This window comes from Pipistrellus hanaki (assembly GCF_964339955.1).
Source record: "Pipistrellus hanaki genome assembly, chromosome: 5".
Classification (NCBI taxonomy): domain Eukaryota; kingdom Metazoa; phylum Chordata; class Mammalia; order Chiroptera; family Vespertilionidae; genus Pipistrellus; species Pipistrellus hanaki.
In genome coordinates this window covers 36227055-36246029 of record NC_140507.1, presented here as the reverse complement: position 1 = coordinate 36246029, position 18975 = coordinate 36227055, and the positions used below count along the sequence as shown (strand labels likewise).

Below are 18975 nucleotides of genomic sequence, written 5' to 3'. Positions count from 1 at the left end.
AGTTTGAAGACCCCTGCATCTGTGTCATCTGTTCTTTCTCTTTGTTCTGCTGATGTGAGATACTTTTTACATGTATGCTTATTTTTGCTTATGTGACATGCTCTTTGTTTTTTAAATTAGTGACTTCTTTTTTTTTTTTTGGCAGCTCTTGCCTCAGGTTTATTTGTACAAATAGCACAGGAGGACACCAACCTCCTGCAGTCAGGGGTCACACGAGTTATTCCATCCTCATATCGGCAGACAGAGGTCTCTACTGTGGAACTTTTGCGGGGGCCTGGACACCTTTGGAAGCCTGAGCTGGACCTGGAGCTTGATCTGGGACTACAGTGTCAGCCACAGTCTGGGGCTTGGTTTGAGCCTCGACCTTGGCCTTTGGCCAATGCCTGAGACCCTTGGCAATGCGGGCACGAGCACATTTCCCAATCTTGGGGTAAGTGATGTAGGAAAGCTGACTGAGCTTATAGCTGCTGCCCTTTGAACTATTGGTCTTGACCTCCTTGGTCTTTATGAGGGCCTTGATAGCCTCAGCACGTGCGCTCATGGCCTTGGCACTGTCAGCCTGCATCTTCTTCAGGCCCTTCTGGTTGTGTTTCTTGGCAAAGCTCGTGTTCCTAGGGAACTTGGGGTCTGCCCCTTTAGAGATGTGTGTCTGTGATTGGAGTTTCGTGATGCCATTTCTGTGCCTTTTTCTAGACTTATTATGTGTGGTTTGGCTCACGGCTTCTAAAGTGCCTGGGACCAGAAGAGCAAGTTTTCTTAAAGCCTAAGACGAGGAAGGTAGATTCTTCCAGAAAGTATTCACATGTGTTTCTGTCAGGTACTTGGGAACATGACCCATCGTTTGAATGATTAAAGAGTCATTTAAAATTAAATTTACAGTTTTAGCTGTGTCTGATAACACAGTATTAATTGGTGCTACAGATTCATGAGAGAGCTGGCATGTGGTTAGAACTTCTCAGGAAGTTATCTTTCTCTCTAGCTTGTCTCAGGGTTATGGCAGATTTCTTTGCATTCTTCTGGGATAAAGAGGAAATGGGGTTCTTTAATTACTCTTCACTCTTATCCTGAGGATATTGCTTTTGGCAGCTCCCAACTTCCAGGGCAGAACTGCCCGAACTTCCCACTCTGGGTGACCCTGAGCCTGGCGTGTAGCCCTTTCTGCCCCAAAGCATTCTGCAAAACTGAAGGTCTGATTTCTCTCATTCAACAAAGTCCTGGCCAGTGTGACTTAGTTGGCTGGAATGTGGTCAGGGCGGGCACATGACAGAGGCATTTGATCGACGTTTCAGTGTCTCTCTCCTTTTCTCGAAAATCAGTCAATCAATAAGTCAATCAATAAAAGTGGCTTTAATCATTTCCTTACTGCTCCAGGTTCCTACTTTGGGTTAGAAGTCATCCTGAAAAGTCTTCTTTTTGTATTTGAGGTTTTGATGCTTTTAGAAATTTTACTTGTTTTTAGTGAAAGTGTTGGCTCAATGGCTTAGTCATTCATATTACCAGTCAGTTAAGGTCATCAATAAATGTAAAAAAAAATTTTTTTAACATTAAATTAGCAAAATATTGAAGTAGCTAGCATTGGATGTATTTGGCAGATCAATATTTACTGACTTCACCTGCCTCTGCTCCATTATTTTATTTATATCCTCTGATTTACACCGGTACTGAGGAGCCTATTTGAACCACAAATTTCAAATAGTTTTTTGGAATTAAAATTCTTGTGTAAAATTATACAAACTCAATGGCTCTTGATTTCCAGACATTGTATTTGATACTTGCATATCTCTGCTCTATTGCAAAACATTCCTTAACTTGATATTAAAATAAATCTCCAAAAGTGTGTCCCAAATACATTTTGCTTTATGATTAAAGTCTTTCCAAGCCAGGAATTTGACAAAATGTATGAGGTAATTATAACAGGAAGAATAATACAATGAGGACATATTCTAAGCCATAAATATCAAAGAAAATGAGGATCCTCTTCTCAAAAAAAAAAAAAAAGAAGTACAAAGCTAAATATTAGTCAATGATCAGGAATGCAAAACAACCCCAGTCTTTCTACGAATACAATGTGAAGTGGTAGTATTTGCACGCCCTGTTTCTTTCCTTTCTCATTAGTTCTTCCTTGGGGAGGATTTACAAAAGAAATTCTTTGTACATGATGTCTCCTCCATGGACTCTTAAAAGTCTTGGCACCATCCACGCAGAATGTACCATGAAGCATTCCTTTGTATTGTACACAGTTCCATGGGAAGGAACTTATGCAAATTATGATCACAGACAAAACATATCCCGGTGACATCATGATTTCACTGAAAACTTTCCAACACTAAGAAAAAAAAAAAATTAAAAATGTTTCTTCCATCCATCCCCTCCCCCACCAGTGAGTGGCCCCAGGCACATCCAGCTGCTGTTTTCTCAGAAGGGATCTGCTGGAGCACCACCCTGTTTTGCTGCTCCCGTCCTCCGTCCTCCGGCATCCTTCAGAGAGCTAAAATCAGTTCCTCATGGCAGGGCCCACGCTGGAGTTCTTTGTTCTAGAACTCCTCTCTGATTAAGATTTTTGAGATTTTATTAAAAATATTAAACAAAGAATTCAGAGCCAGTGTTATTCGGGAATACACATATTCTTGTTTTGCCATCCTGATAAAAATACTGAACAGTTGCAAGATGTTATAAAAATGAACATATAATTGAAATCGTAAGCCCAATAAATTAAAACCATTAAGAATTTCATCATAAGAACATATATCAAATTCAAAACAAGATTTTAAACTGATTTTGGTGGGGAAATCGAAAACGGCACGCTTCCTGGCCTCATCGTTGTGGTCTTAGGCAGCAATTACTTTGGCCAATGCAGATTAAAAATAGTGAATGCAATTATTCTCTTCGTGGAAGAAACTATCCCTCCCAGTGCCATCGTTACTATAGTGCCTCGTAATAAAGTCTTTACCGCTTCAGCCTAAAATCCTGAAGAAAACTTGAAGAAATGCAGGAAAAGGAATTACACGACGGGGTGTTTGGTTCCATATCCTTCCAGGCACAAAAGAAATCTCTGACCTCCCCAAGAGCAGAAGCCACAAGTGCCTAACAGTGTCTGGTAGGTATCGTTGTTCAGTATATGTTGTTACATAGTAAGTCACACACCCTAATTGGAATGTGTAGAATTCTTGGAGAAACAGGTAAAATGTGGGTTCATGTTTTTTTCACAGTAATATTTTTTGCATAAACAAAACCTCAATCTGAGATAGTCTGTTGTGAAAAGATATGTTTTACTAAAAGATATGTATGACAATTAATTGGACTAAAACTCAGAAGGTGAATTTCTATTCCAAGTCCCTTGGTAGGTCTAGTTATTTAAATAACAACTTATTAATCTGTTGAAGATGAGTTAGGAGAGGACAGGTGGGAATACTAAGAAAAATACACTGCGTGGCCAGATTATTATGATCTCTGAATGCATAATAATCTGGCCACGCAGTGCAAATAAAGGCAAGGCCTAGCCTCTGGTGTTGCCTTAGGTTTTTAGTCAATTTCCTTAACTTTTGCTTTTTTTCTTTTCTGCACAGTTAGGGAGTTAGACTTGAATTGGTTTCCAGTTCTTTTAGCCACATGACCACTGTTCAAAGCACCCTGACAGAAATGCTCAAACTGTGGAGCGGTCACTGTTGGAGCCCGCACTGTGAGTCTGGCTTCTCTGTGCAGGGCTGAAGAGGCCTCTGAGCAGTGTGATAAGCAGAGCACTAGGCAACTGAAAAGAGAGTGTAGCCCTGGCCGGTGTGACTCAGTTGGTGGAGTGTCGTCTCCCATACACCCAAAGGTTACTTCCAGATCAGGACACATACCCAGGTCATGGGTTCAGATCCACGGCCTAGTCGGGTTGCTTCTCTAAAATAGAAAAGAGACTGTAAACAATTATCATTGTAGAAGAAAAGATACTTGGGTGCACTGAGATAGCACCATTGAAACCAATAGCTGACAATGGAGTTATAAAAGCAAAGCAGGTAACGGGAAGATGACAACCCTCAGACTTAGAAGGGAGGAAGTCAAAACCCAGTGAAGCAGAGATTCACAAGGACGAAGGGGTATGTTGCAGGGGAAGGTAGTGGTGGGGGCAGAGACCAAAGCAACTTGTGCATGAAGCTCTATATAAGAGATTGCAGCGGAGTATTGGTGGAGATTGGACATTAGGAACTGTGGTTGGTAGAGAAGTAGTGAAAGTAGCTGTGAGCACATCTGTAGGCAAGGGAATGGATGACTCAGATGAGCACATGTGAGACTGAATGGAGCCAACTGCTTGAAGAAGGACAGACTGGAAACATAGGCTGTAGCAATCAGGAGTCAGGGAAACGATGAGAGCCTGGAATTATTATAGACTCAGACCTATTCCTGGGCCCTTAATAAGTTCAAGACTCTCACATGATTATGGATATTGAGTTTTAAATTAGAGAAGTGATGGGAGGGGTCATGGAGAAGCCAAAATTTGATTTATCAAATTAAAGAAACGTGGTATGTCCTTCCTCAGGCTCACTAGTGTAACACATAATCACTTCTATTTGCAAAGGAAATGTAGCTTTCTTATTTCTCATTAACTAATCTAATGATCATCTCAGCTGTCCCATGCAACCTCACTTGACAGTCAGTTGTAAGATCCATATTAATTATCTAGACTATGTTACTTCATGGAATCAGCTTAATTTTTTGCTTAGTCTTCAACTGTTTCAAATTGCATAGTGCATGCTCAGGTGCCTGATGCAGCTTTGTCACTGCCTGCAATTCATGCCATTATTCTTTGCTCTTTTACCCCTTTTTGATCTAGGGTAAAACATCTCCTTTTTCTGTAGGAGGTCAAATTCAGGGAAAATAAAAATGTTTACTCGCTTCGTGTCTTTCTATTCTAAATAAATACTGGATTTTTTTTTTTTATTCACTCCAGGAAAATATCTACTCTTCCATCATGTAAACTATCTACTTTATTCAATAGAAAAATTCCAATGAGAAAAGCGGCAAGGTTTTAAAGCATCATAATGTATTTAGGCATTTTATTTGAGAATTTAAAAAAAAAATAGCCAAAGCCGGTTTGGCTCAATGGATAGAGTGTCAGTCTGCGGACTGAAAGGTCCCAGGTTTGATTCCAGTCAAGGGCATGTACCTTGGTTGCAGGCACATCCCCGGTGGGTGGTGTGCAGGAGGCAACTGATCGATGTCTCTCTCTCATCGATGTTTCTAACTCTCTATCCCTCTCCCTTCCTATCTGTAAAAAATCAATAAAATATATCTTTTAAAAAATATTAACTCTATTATGGAATTATACATATACTCATGGGAGAGATATATAGGAAATATGTTATATATATATTTATATTCTCACTGGAGGCCCAGTGCATGGATTCGTGCACCAGTGAGGTCCCTCAATCTGGCCTGCAGGGATCAGGCCAAAACAGACTCTCCAACATCCCCCAAGGGCTCCAGGTTGTGAGAGTGCAGTTCTTGGGTGACACACTCCGGAATTGGGCTCCCTCCTCTCTGGTTCTGTGTGCATCACCCGAGAACCGCAGCTGCCAAGTCACCACAGTTTAGCAGCTCCTGCATTGAGCATCTGCCCACTGGTGGTCATTGCATGTCAGAGCTACTGATTAGATGGTCCCTTAGGCATATACTGTATTTTCCAGCATATAAGACGACCCCCTAATTTTACAGTTAAAACATAAGTTTAGGCCTATATTCGCTGTATAAGACTACCCCCCACTTCAAAGAAAAGACTTACTTTGCCGCCAAGATCTGCAGGTAATTTTTGTGCAATTTTGGTCTTTTGCCCCCGATTTTTGGTTGACTTTTTTTCGTTTCAAAAGTCGTCTTATACGCCAGAAAATACGGTGTGTGTGTGTATGATTACTATTAAATAACAATACTCCTAAATATAGTCATAGGAAAAAAAACTAAAAATAAATTCACTATATTTTTTCTGATGCATATAAGGAATTTATATTTTCTATTTCACCCGATATCAGGTTTGTTAAGTTATATGTTTTAAGGAAAACCTTTTAAAAATCCTTTTGATTTCTGTAAGATCTGCAGTGATGTCCCATTTTTCAACCCTGACTTTAGAATGTCATTTCTTTCTTTTTACTTTCATCCATCTTGCTAAGATTTATACATTTTATTAAACTTTTTTAAAAAACCACCTTATGGTTTTGCAAAATTCTTCAATTGTTTCTTTCCTATTTCTTTAATTTCTGCACTATTATTTTTTCCACCTGAGTTTAATTTTTCTCATCTTTTTCTAACTTCTTAAAGTAGTTTTAAGATAAACTTAAGGTAATCACAATGACTTCTGTAATCTTACGTCATTGCCCCCTTCTAAAATAATCATTGAAGGTATAAATTTCCCTCTAAGTATTATATTAGCTGCATGCCACAAATTTTGATATGTTGTATCTTTATCAGCATTCAGTTCAAAATATTTTCTTATTTCTTAGTGATTTCTTCTTTGATCTATGGGTTATTCAGAAGTTGATTGTTTAATTTTCAAGTATTAGAATTTTTCTAGCTATCCTGTTGGATTAAAACATAATTTCTTTTAAAAATATATATATATTTTATTGATTTTTCACAGAGAGGAAGGGAGAGAGAGACAGAGAGCTAAAAACATTGATGAGAGAGAAACATTGACCAGCTGCCTCCTGCACACCCGACACTGGGGATGTGCCCGCAACCAAGGTACTGGAATTGAACCTGGGGCCCTTCAGTCCACAGGTCGACGCTCTATCCACTGAGCTAAACTGGTTTGGCTGAATTATAACATAATTTCATATGATCACAAAATATAATTACTAGTACTATTTAGTCCTTTGAAATTCATCGAGACTTGTTTTATGGCTTAACATATTTATCCTGGTTCAAATACATCCTATTAGCTGTTTCTCTGGAGATCCCTGAGAAACCTGTCTGTGATTACTGCGAGAGGGATGTTAATGCTAGTCTCACAATGTTACTATGGATTTGCCTTTATCTCCCTTTTTATCTATCAGTTGTTTCTTCATGTATGTCAATACTCTTTTTGGGGCACATACACATTTAAATTAGTTCTTCCTAATCTATTTATCCTTATGACTGATGTTACATATGATGGCTATACAGTTTTATTTTTAATTGTATTCATATGATGTAATTTTTCATACTTTTAAGTTATTTCTGTCTTTGTTTTTAAAATGTATCTTTTGGAGACAGCATATAGTTGAGTCTTTCTGCTTTATAGAGACTGACACCATTTGCCTTTTAATAGAAAAACAGCTCATTTACACTGAATGCAACTACTGATATGGTTACATCTAGGCCTGCCATTTTGTGCCCTTTTTTCCCCATCATGTTATATTGTTGTTGTTTATTCATTTCTTCTTTCCTGCATTCTTTTGAGTTAGTCACTTTTAATATTCCATTTTTATTTCTTGATTGGCTTTTTAGCATATCTCTTTACATTTGTTTACAAGTTGAGTTAGGAATTATGTGTATCTTTAAATTATTACAGACTAACCACAATCAACATTGAACTACTTCATATATAATATGTAAGATTCTTGTAATAATATAATTCAATTTACCCCCCTCCCCCCAATTCTCTGTGCTTTGTTGACTTAATTTTTGCTTTATGTGGTCATATATCTTGTAAGGCAGTTGTAGTTTACCAAGGGCTATTTTTCCTCCCAGGACACATTTTGCAATATCTAGAGACATTTTTGATTTTCACAACTGTGAGAGGGATGCTGCTGACAACTAGTGGATAGAAGCCAAGGATGCTGCAAAAAAATCTTACGATGTACAGAACGGTCCCCCAAAAGAAAGAATCACCCATCACATAATATCCGTAGTGCTGGGCAATGAAGTTTAAACATATGGGGCTTCATTCAGCTACTTAGAGTTCCTGCTAATAAAGGACACTTCTTACCCATATTCTGATATTCTCTAAACACAACATTTATATGCAAACCTAAAGTGTTAAACCCTCCAAGTTCATACTAGGTACTTATTAGCTGGTGATCAATCACTGAATTTATCGCGTGGATTAATCACGTGGTGTGGTTCCACATAAGGAATTTAAAGGCAATTGGAAAAAAGCCAGAGCTCTAAACAAGGGTCTCTCTCCTACCAGCTGTCTCCTTTGTTCCTTCTCCCCTCGTCTGCAAACACCATTCAAGTAATCACTATTGGGTTATCTTTACTTAAGTGTAGAAGAGGAAGACATTAAAGAATTCTAGAAGATTATACTTGCGTGAGACATAACTCTTAATAATTTAAACTTCTCCACAAAATTATTACACATAATAATTTTTTGTGTGGTTTCCTTGTTCAATGAGCTCTGATAAAGTAACACAATGTTAAAATGACAAGAAAGTCAACTTTGGCCAAGAGCAGAGAATTTCGAGTTAGACCTCGGTGTAAATCTCTAGGTCTTCCTAAATTCACAATCCTGTCTTCCCATCCCTCCTTAGCGCCTCCTGTTACTATCTTTTTTTCAAATCTATAAAATGGAAATAAAACCTATCTTGCAAGAGGGTTGCTACACCACCTAGCCTAGTGTAAAGAAGGAACTCAGCCAGTCCAGGGGTTCGTTCTGTCTTGGGAAACTGGTTTGTTGGCCCTGTGACTTGGCCCCACTGTGAGAAGAATACTAAATCTCTGGACTCCGTGCTGAGCTGTACACCACAGGTGATGGCACTGGTGCCCCCGACAGATCAGCACTGCCCAGATAAGGTCCAGATGCCCTGGTCACACGTGACTCGTTCTCATTAAGCTTGCAGGGAGTCTGGGAATGGTGCAGCCCACACCTTCGCTGTCTTCCCAGGAAAAGCTGGGGGTTCATTCTTGGAAGAGGCTGGGGCGCTGCAACCTACTACAGGTCAGCTCCTTCTCCAGACGTCCCTGTGGCCTGCAGCTCCCAGACCGCAGGGCACCCCAAGGGCTCTGAAGTCCCTGCGCCAGTACAGGCTCCAGGGCCAGGCAGCAGGCCCTCTGTGTTACAGGGGAGCCTCTACCTAGTCACCTATCTTCTACGAGCCTCAGAGGTTGATTAGCTGGGCCTTCTCTAGTCCTGGGAGAACCATCAAATCAAAACACACACACCACACACACACGCACGCACACACGCACGCACACATGCACACCCTCGCACCCACTCAAACAAATGGTCCATCTTCCACCTCGCACACTGACTGCCACAGCTGCGTCCCGACAGGGCACTCAATCACGCAAACGTCTTCTGTGTGAAGGCTATTTCCACCTCCAGTCAGGCAGGTTGTTTTCAGCACATCTGACAAAACAGGCCTGAGCTGCACGGCAACCTTTCAGAGGAAGTGCAACAAAAGGCGGCCAGCTGTGCTGAATTAAAAGGTCTTCATTCATCACCTCCCATCAGTCAGAACGCAGAAGGAGGCTGACGTTATTTGTAAGAAATTTAAGGGTGTTATTATTCACCTGTAATTAAAAGAATGGTTTGATTTGGCTCCCAGCCTGAAGAAGAATGAATGCTTTTATTTTGCCAGGTTATGAATTTTTCCAAGTACTGACGAGGCTCTGAGATGGAGGGGCTCTGTAAGGAGAATTTTCTTCAACCTGCATTCATTTGCTTCCACAAAAGAAAAGCCAGTGTTGCTGTTTTTGTTTGTTTGTTTCATTTTGTGTGAGGTGTTTTGTTGTTGTTGTTGTTGTTTGTTTTTGGTAGTTTTTTTGTTGTTTGTTTGTGTGTGTGTGTGTGTTTTTTTTTTACTTTTCTTCTGCTTTAGATTCATTCTCCCTGGGAATCAAAAGCATGTTGATGGGTTTTCAGTCCATCAACATGAGAACATGCATGTCAAAGGGTTAGATGTCCCAAGAAAACCAAATCTCAGGAAATTTATTACAAAGCTGTTCTTCCCAGATACACTCCATATTCAGAGCGAGTAAAGAGAGAAGGGTCCCTGTGGTACATAGGGGGGAAAATATCCATGGCAAGAACATCGGAGATAGTCTTTAAACGTGGTTAGGCATCCAGAGTTCTGGAGGATGGATTTAAGGGTTTGCCAAGCAGCTTTTCTAAAACAAATTCTTCTCCAGCCCTGCTTTTTATTCCAGGAAGGGTGGAAGGCGACTTGAAGATACATTAAGACACAGAGTTAATATTAATTGGATGAGAAAAACAGAACAAGAGGAAAAATAAAGTAAGAAATATGAGGTGAAGCTGGGATTGACAAGGCAGATAAAGAACATGGATCCAGTTTGTGTGTATTTACCAGAGGGAGCTGAGCTGAGTGTTCCAGCAGCCAGTGCAGAGAGGGATCGAAGACCCGTTATTATATCCACAAAACCAAAACAGTGGTTCACACATCTCTCAAATATGCTAGGCCCCACAGGCCTAGGCTTTGGGGAGGCTGGGGAAAGTAGTTCATAAAATTATGTTTTGGGAAAGTTAACAATTTTCAGTAAGAATGATAAGTTTTTGCCCTAGCTGGCTTGGCTCAGTGGATAGAGCGTCAGCCTGCAGACGGTAGGGTCCCAGGTTTGATTCTGGTCAAGGGCACATGCCTGGGTTTGCGGGCTCAATCCCCAGTGCGGGGTGTGCAGGAGACAGCCACTCAATGATTCTCTCTCATCATTGATGTTTCTATCTCTCTCTCTCCTTCTCCCTTACTCTCTGAAATCAATAAAGATATACATTAAAAAAAATAAAAAAGAATGGTAAGTTTTTGTATTTTCAGAGTATTTGTATGGTTTTATTTTGATCTCAATAAGGATGAAAAGGACATTTCCTTCAGGATTGGAGGTTAATAGGAGAAAGTGGTCTGTGGGGAGGGATGGGCCATCGTGTGCTTTGGTGGGGACATTATAAGGCAAGGGTCTGGGGGCCCAGGGGCTGGGGGTTCGCTCCCTCGCGCCACACTGAGCAGGGCATGCTGCGGTGCAGGAAGGAAGAGGATGAGGCCCTGAAATCCAAGCTGCTTGGATGCACTGTGTAGTATTTGGTATTTTGAAAACACTTTACACTTGCCAGTAAGTAAATCCAGATGGGATTGAAATACGTTTAGCCAATATTACTATTATCCTGGCTTGCTGATGGGGAGAGGCAGGTCTGACTGATTTGCCCAAGGCCTTTCAGCTTCTATGGAGCCACCCTGCAGCTTTCGACCACGTCCTCTATCCCAGCGGCCAAATGGTGTCGGAGGAAAACAGACACTTGCCCATTTCCTGTCCTGGGCTTGGCCCAGCAGGTCACAGAAGCCTCCAAACAAAGGGGGAAAGTCTGTCCTTAAACTTGGCTGCTGCCTTCTTCAGTGATTTCTTATAAGGCAGCCCATGGCCAGTTCGTGCAGACCGACTGCCTAGTTTCTACTGGGCCATCATTGTTAGTCTCAGGCTATTATTCTCCTGAGCGGTTGTGAAGAACAACTGTTCCCAATTGACTCATCAGGAAGAGAGCTGCTCGCGAATCTGGAATCCAGAATAGGACATACACAGTTTTAAGTGTGCCTAGATGCATTCTCACTTCTAAACAAAACCAAAGTTATTATGAAATTATTTTGCTATTTCCAGGACAGACATTGTACACATGTTCTCTGCAGTAAGTTTCCCGAACTCTCCTGATAAGGAAAGTCACTTCATATGGGCTGTTTGGTAAAAATCCTGTTCCTGAGCCGCACTCTGACCTGCGGAATCAGAATCTTTCAGGAGGGTTGAGGCCTGTGTATGTAAAATTATGGCATCAAAGACTGGAACTTGGTGAAACCTCAATTCTGATCTCACGTCTGCTACTTAACTGCCATTGTGACCTTGGGCATCAAGAAGCTTATGCTTTCTGCACCTTAATTTCTCCATCTGTGAAATGAAGACCTGCCCCTTAAGGAATCCCAAATTTATTTTTTTAATATATTTTATTGATTTTTTACAGAGAGGAAGGGAGAGGGATAGAGAGTTAGAAACAAAGATTAGAGAGAAACATCGAGCAGCTGCCTCCGGCACACTCCCTACTGGGGATGTGCCCGCAACCAAGGTACATGCTCTTGACCGGAATCAAACCTGAGACCCTTGAGTCCACAGGCTGACACTCTATCCACTGAGCCAAACCGGTTAAGGCAGGAATCCCAAATTTAAAAGTAGTTTAGTAAAGAAGGACCCACCAAAGAGAGTCTTTGGATCAGTGTATTTCTAAAATAAGATAAACTTTGTTGAGAAACATTGCCTATCTTTCGATTAAATACATTCAGGCTCTAAAACTTCCGAGAATGAGACTATCATTTTCAAAATAAGGATGATTCTCAGACTGCTTTTATAAATGTCACAGTTGTGACTCCTAATCACACCAAAATGGAGTACAACTTAGAAAGGATAAATTATAAGGAACTCACTCCAGCATTCTGCACTGTTCATGCTTCCGAATCTTCCCTGTTTTAAATCTAAGTGCTAGCCTAGCCACAGGGGGACTTGAAATGCTTTCAGCTGCCCGTTTTTAAGTAGCTTACCCAATTACAAAAAGAGACACCCATTTGTTTCACGTGAAAAGAATCTACTCAAATGAACTACAGCAGGACCCTCGGTGAAAGCCTTCACAGAAATGACATGCTGCAGAAGACACGGGCAGGGGCTCGATCTTGACTCGGCCGTGGAAACAGCGGGGAAAGTACATCATCACAAATCATAAAGCCAAAGCGCGTCCGTGATGACTCCATTTCTGAATCAGCTCGCTGAAACGGGCTGCTAACAAGCCAGATGGCACAAGTCATTAGTGCCTTTTGCTCTTGGTGTCCCTGCTAACGAATCCCGGGACTGCAGACTCCAGACTGGAAAGGCACCGCTATTGTTAGGGCCTCTCAGAACAGAAGACACGAAAAGGCCCTCCCGCAGCTGGGACAATGCCTCAAAATTCTTTTGTTATTCTGCAATGCCTCCACATTTGGGAAGCCTTGTCCTCTGTCACCCTGAGGCACTTTGGGGACTTAATTAAGTTATGGTTTCCAGATGTGGGGTAAATTCCGCCACATCACAAAAGAAACACATTCGGTTCCAAATATCAGTACACACTCCCTCTAAATTGTAAAGCAAGATTCTAGTTGTGGGGGTCTCTTTATAAATAAAGGAGCCACGCTACTTTTTTTTTTTTTCTTTAAAGCGAGAATCTATAAGTTGTTAATTTTATTATGCAACTCGTTTACTGAATCCTGGTGACGTTTGTTTAAAGCAGTGGTCGGCAAACCAAGGCTTGCGAACCACAGGCCTCAATCAGATGGAGAACGTTTTTTTTAGCAAAGGCCAGCTTACGAGTGCCCTAATTAAGTTAATAACAATGTACCTACCTATATAGTTTAAGTTTTAAAAATGTTGGCTCTCAAAAGAAATTTCAATCGTCGTACTGTTGATATTTGGCTCTGTTGACTAATAAGTTTGTCGACCACTGGTTTAAAGTATATACATAGTTGAGACTTTCACATAATTATTGATAAGATAAAAGGCATTTTAGGTGGGAGGTAGTTAAATCCTAAAGATAAATGGGGGGGTCAGGGCACTGCTGCCCCACCTTCAGGGAGCCCTGCTCCCCTGGACGTCCTCCAGAACCCCTCCTGGTCAGTGGGGATCTCGCTGCCAGGAGGCTCTACCATGTGTCAGGTCCCTACATTATGATAAGGGCTCCAGTTCCTTTGATTGAATTAGTAATAAAGCCGGCTCTTCTTTGAGAGTGGTCATTATCTGTGTCTTGACAAACCTCGGGCCATGGTTAGATCTGTGATGACCAAATCCAGAGCCGTGTGAAACTGCAGCAGGAAGTGGTTCTCAGGTCAGCACGGGTCTCCCGAATCCCAGCTCATCACCTGCCGGTTTTCTCTCTTGGCTGCAAAGGCAGGTCAAAGCCACAGGAGCCTGAGCCTCCTACCCAGAGCTGGCACCGAGAGTGTCCTGAGGACTTGGTGGGGAAGCGTGGTAAGCACCGCCAACCTTTGCTCTCTGTGCTCGAAGCCTCTGTGTGCCCCAGGCCTGCTCATGCCTGGCCCCACAGAGACCACTGCCAACCGCGTTTATATCCTGGCGAAGGTCCGCATGGTCCGTGCACTTTTTCTCAGGTTGCCTCGGCCCTCTCAGCTAACACTCTATGAGCCGAAGCTATTAAAGAACCCCCTGTGTTTGCCTACACTTGTCCCTTTGCTGGGGCGTGCTCCTTCACTTACATCCCACCACCTCCATGGAAATTGGTACTTGCCTGTGAAAAAGTGTTACCTGCTGTAAGATGTCATGGTCCTTCAAGGTGAAAGTCTCACAGGGCTTATGCCTAATCCCTAAAGCCACTGAAAGCCCAGCCACACGCCACAACACAGCCATGACACGCTGTCCAAGTTAAAGGTGCAGAGTCTCCTATGAAAACACAAGGCTCAAAGCCCTGACCCTACCCCAGGTCTTTCTGTTTGTATTTTTTATATCTACAAAGTAAATGTCTTGTCATCTGGTTCATAAGGTTCCAATCAAATATTCCAAGGTGGGGATGAAGACGGTCTGATAAGAAGCATCCTTCTGATCCACCTACGTTCTGCACCAGTTGCAAGATAAGACCCAAACTTTTGTCTTGTGGATGTTAAAGCAGGAGGAGGCAGAGCTAGCTCCCAATTTAACCACTTTGGTCTTGAAAAACATACCGCAAAGAGTTTTAAATGTGTGGAACAATACATTGACTCAGGTCATTCCCTCTCTGAGAACCTGGTGGAGAGAGGAGAAACAAGAGTCCTCCGTTCACAAGAGTCCTCCCTCTGGCCTCCCTGAGAGGTGTGGGCGTGGGAACCATACTTGCTGTAAAAAAGTGTCAGGATGCCATGGTCCTTCAAGGTGGAAATCTCCCAGAGCTTATGCCTAAGTCATAAAGCCACTGAAAGCCCAGCCACACGCCACAACACAGGGACTGGGGGTGTTACACGAATGGATGTCCCTCCACATGGGTCAAAACAACAAGCACCAGCATTAAGTACGTCTGTGCAAATCCATAGAAAGTGTTTCTTTGCTTCTAATAAATGAGAGCAGTTCTGTAATCAATTACATTTTTGCGTTTTCCGAAGCTTTGAAGAAGCTTAAAGCTAAGTGTATTTGTTCGATTATAATTGTTTTCTTCACTATAGCTACTTGTCCTTAAGTACAACTAATGCATCAAGTAATTCAGAATCATTCCTTTCCTTTATAAAATGTAAGCCTTCCTCATTTTAAGGACTTGTTCCACTCTGAGCCATTAATCAAACCTGGTTTACCATGGTGGCACATGACAGGACAGCCCTCCAGGGACATGGGGATTTTGTCAATACAAGCATAGCCCACTGATTTCACCAAAATACCCTTGACAAGTCCTAAAAAATAAATAAGTGCATATGTGTTTTTAAAATTTAGACTTTGTCTTGTCGTGGATCAGGGACTCGGTAGAAGAGAAAGCTGGAAGGGATGATCAGCAGCCATGAGTTAAAAGCTGAACCAGTTTCAGAAGTGTTTTCTGAAATTAAACATCAGCAAACTTTCTCTGGAGATGTTAAGATATACACAGGAGAATTAAAGATGCTAAACTCCTCTTTCATCGCGGGTCAGATTTTTTACACAACGTTAAGCTCATTTCTTTCTGAGAATAGCTCCAATTATTTTATTAAAATCTGTGGTGTAAATAAAGAGGGTAAAAAGAAAATTACCTTGAACTTAGTATATTTTATTTTCTTCTTTATTATTGGTCAAATGTCAGTGTGGATAGAAGATTTATTCTTTCTAAAATTCATCCCAAGTTGATGCACCAACACCACAGTTTTCTTCATTTCCTGCCCAGCGGCGCTGTGCGCTCACTCTGCATGGCCGGCAGCTGGGGCCTTTAGCCCAGCAGATGTTCCTGTGTCTCCGTTGAAATCATCACGCAGGCAGAGTCCAGGATTTTGTTTTCCTTCACGCCCTTCTCCCACATGCAGGAACTTCCTCTGGAAGACAAAGGGAGTGTGCATAAAAAACACCACAGGGCGCGGATGAGTTTAATGAAGTCGGGAGAACCCAACTCTTTCCTAGTACAGTAGGATTGCTCAACATCTACTGAAGTCATTTGAAATGTTTCCTATAAGACCAAAGCCCACAGCCAACAGAATCACATAATCACAGAATATTGAACTTGGATGAGACCAGTACAGTGTGTGTCAAAACTGAGTAATATATGGGCACTTTTAAAGGAAAAAAGTTTTAAGCTCACTCCTACCCCACCTTGTTGATTTAAACTGTTTTGGTTATAATGTTACTTTAAAAGGTGCAACCATAAAGCAAGGCATAAATTTCGCATGCCCCTTGCTTCCTGAACCCTGATTGAGCAGAGACTAGAAGAGGTGTCACTAACGATCAGTTGTGATAATCTTTCAAAGTGAAAATCATGCCAAGGTGACAGTATGCCTTGGTGTGGTCCCACCTCCACCCTCACTGGCTGCCTCACTTAGCCAGTTATGTAGCTTTATCTACAATAGTAAAATCCACCTGATAGGTTTAAAATAAAATAAAATTATATGTAAGTAATAGTGCACACCCTGTACACCCTATAGTTAGTACCTAGTATATGATAGCAATTGTTCATGCTCCTTCATTTTCAAAACCACATAACCAACAAAATTCAGAGTTTATTTAATTTAATGTGATGCATAATGTGATTTTTTAAAAATGAAAGTGTATGTAGAGAAGGTGGGCTCATATACCATTTTTTAACAGGATGACATTAAGGAATTCAAGTACCGGACTCATTTATTATCAAGACTCTGCTGGTTAGCAATTTAAAACCAGTTTTAATAAATGACACTCTAAAGTTGTTTTGTCACTTCAAAGTTGGGTGAACATTTTCACATTACTGAAGTCTGCATTAAATGCATAGTTTTTTTCATTTCTGGAGTAAAATATTCTGTGCCCAATATTTTCTCCTGCTAAATCTTTTTTAAAATATTCTTTATTGATTAAGGTGTTACATATGTGTCTTTATTCCCCCATTACCCTCCCTCCCCCCCCACACACACACACTCATTCACTCGTCCCCCTGTTGTCTGTGTCCATTGGTTAGGCTTATATGCATGCATACAAGTCCTTTGGTTGATCTCTCCCCCTTACCCCCACCCTCCCCTACATTCCCTCTGAGGTTTGATGGTCTGATAAATGTTTCTCTATCTCTGGATCTATTTTTTGTTCATCAGTTTTTGTTGTTCATTATATAAATCTTATTGTGCGTGAAAATAAATGATTTACTTATCTCAGACAGACACATTATCCCTGACCAATATTATCCCAAATCTGCAAGGAATATATTTCAGACAATAGAATTTTCTCTATACTTTGTTCAAGGTCTAAAACTAATTTGAAAACTAATATGACCACAGTGACTTTTCTATATTTAGATACATAAAGCACCTTTCACATTTTCATAAGTTTTTATCATGTCAAGCAGTTGTAATACATTATTCAGATTTATAAATAGATGTTTTTTAATCAGCAATACCCATCAGCAGTTCCCACATCAAAGCTTTCCAATAATGAGGTCTTCACTTAGCTATTTGGACATAGCTATTGTTTACATTTTGAAAGCATTTTCCATAACTCCAATCACTGATACTTACATCTGATTTTTAAAATGCTCTTTAAGCACTGTTAAGAATACCAAAAAACAACAAATAAACAACAACAAAATAACAACAACAACACATATTTGGGGGAGGGGGAGGGCAATAAATAAACGATGAATTAGAAAATAAACCTTTGAAAGAAAAAATTTGTTAGACTAATGGAACTGACACGAAAAGTGACTGTGAACTAGAAGAATATAGTTAAGTCTGAGCTACTCAAACAAAGGTGAGAGGAGATAGAGCTAATATTCTAGGGGTCCTCAGGTAATAATATACATCTCTTTTAAAATATCAGCACTACCCAGTTCATAGATTTCTCTCTTTCATACACAGTACTACCAGTTAGCATTTGCTGTGTAACCACTCCACAACTTAGTGTATTCGGGCCATAACTCAAAAAATCAGTCCAGTTTGGGCCATGGTCAGCCTGCCATCCTTCAGTCTGGCCCAGGTTGACTCTTCTCAGCCAAGCTCCCTCAGGGGCATTGGCTGGCACAGCTACGTGGACGGGAGCCCCTCGCTGCTGCATAGTTTCCTGTGCTCCGATGGCCTCTGAATGCTCCCATAGAGCAGTTTTCAGCTCAGTGAGAGAGATACCCAATATGCAAATACTGCTTAAGCCTCTATTTGCTGCTGTCCCATTGACCAAAGCTGGTCACAAGGCCAGTCCATAGTCAGTGGAATGAAGAAAAGCTCCGTTTCTAACTGAAGACCTGCAGACAGTGTCACTGTTTCTGCCACATACCACACCCACAATGGTTCTCTCCTCCTGTCCTTTTAATTTTCCACCAATGTGGCTCTCCAATGCATCCACCTCTCTCTTCAGGGAGAGTACTTAGAATGAGCTACCATCACCTCCCATTGGACTACTTCAGCAGCTTTCCAACAGGCCTCCCCTCAACCATGCAGTACAAGAAGAAAGCCAAGCAATCTTTTAAAAATAGAGATATTATTAAGGCCTTTGAAATGCCTTCCATTGTGTAAGGATAAAAACCCAAGTCATTACTCTGACCTAGAAGGATTTCTGTGGTCTAGTTCACACACCTCCAATCTATGTGGCCTCCTACAGGAATGAGCAAAAACGTACGACAAAAGAGGGTGGGTTGAGGAGAGAGCTGGCCTAGACTGAAAGGTTCTCTCAGGAAAGGAAGTCCAGGCCGAGGTTCGCAAGATCTGTAAGAGGTGACGGAACGAGTGGCAAAGAAGGTGGGTATTCACATCGTTTTAATTTCACATTTATTTGTACAATTCGTTCCTGGCTGAAGGCTGAAATCACATCTGTTTTTCTCACCACATAGTACACCCTTGCAAAGGGACTGGCAAAAGAGGGACTGGCAAGTGGTTTAGCCCCAATAAGAAATTT

The 18975-nt window shown here is 41.3% G+C and overlaps 1 protein-coding gene across 1 annotated transcript; it reads right to left on the bottom strand.

Annotated features, from left to right (window-relative positions):
- Positions 1 to 250: 250 nt before the first annotated feature.
- On the bottom strand, positions 251 to 2477 carry LOC311622670 (large ribosomal subunit protein eL29-like; the record flags this gene model as incomplete). Its single annotated transcript, XM_084883907.1, has 2 exons — positions 251 to 732; positions 2399 to 2477. 2 exons carry the CDS (start codon positions 2475 to 2477, stop codon positions 251 to 253), a joined length of 561 nt encoding a protein of 186 aa, XP_084740033.1.
- Between the last annotated feature and the right edge of the window lie 16498 nt (positions 2478 to 18975).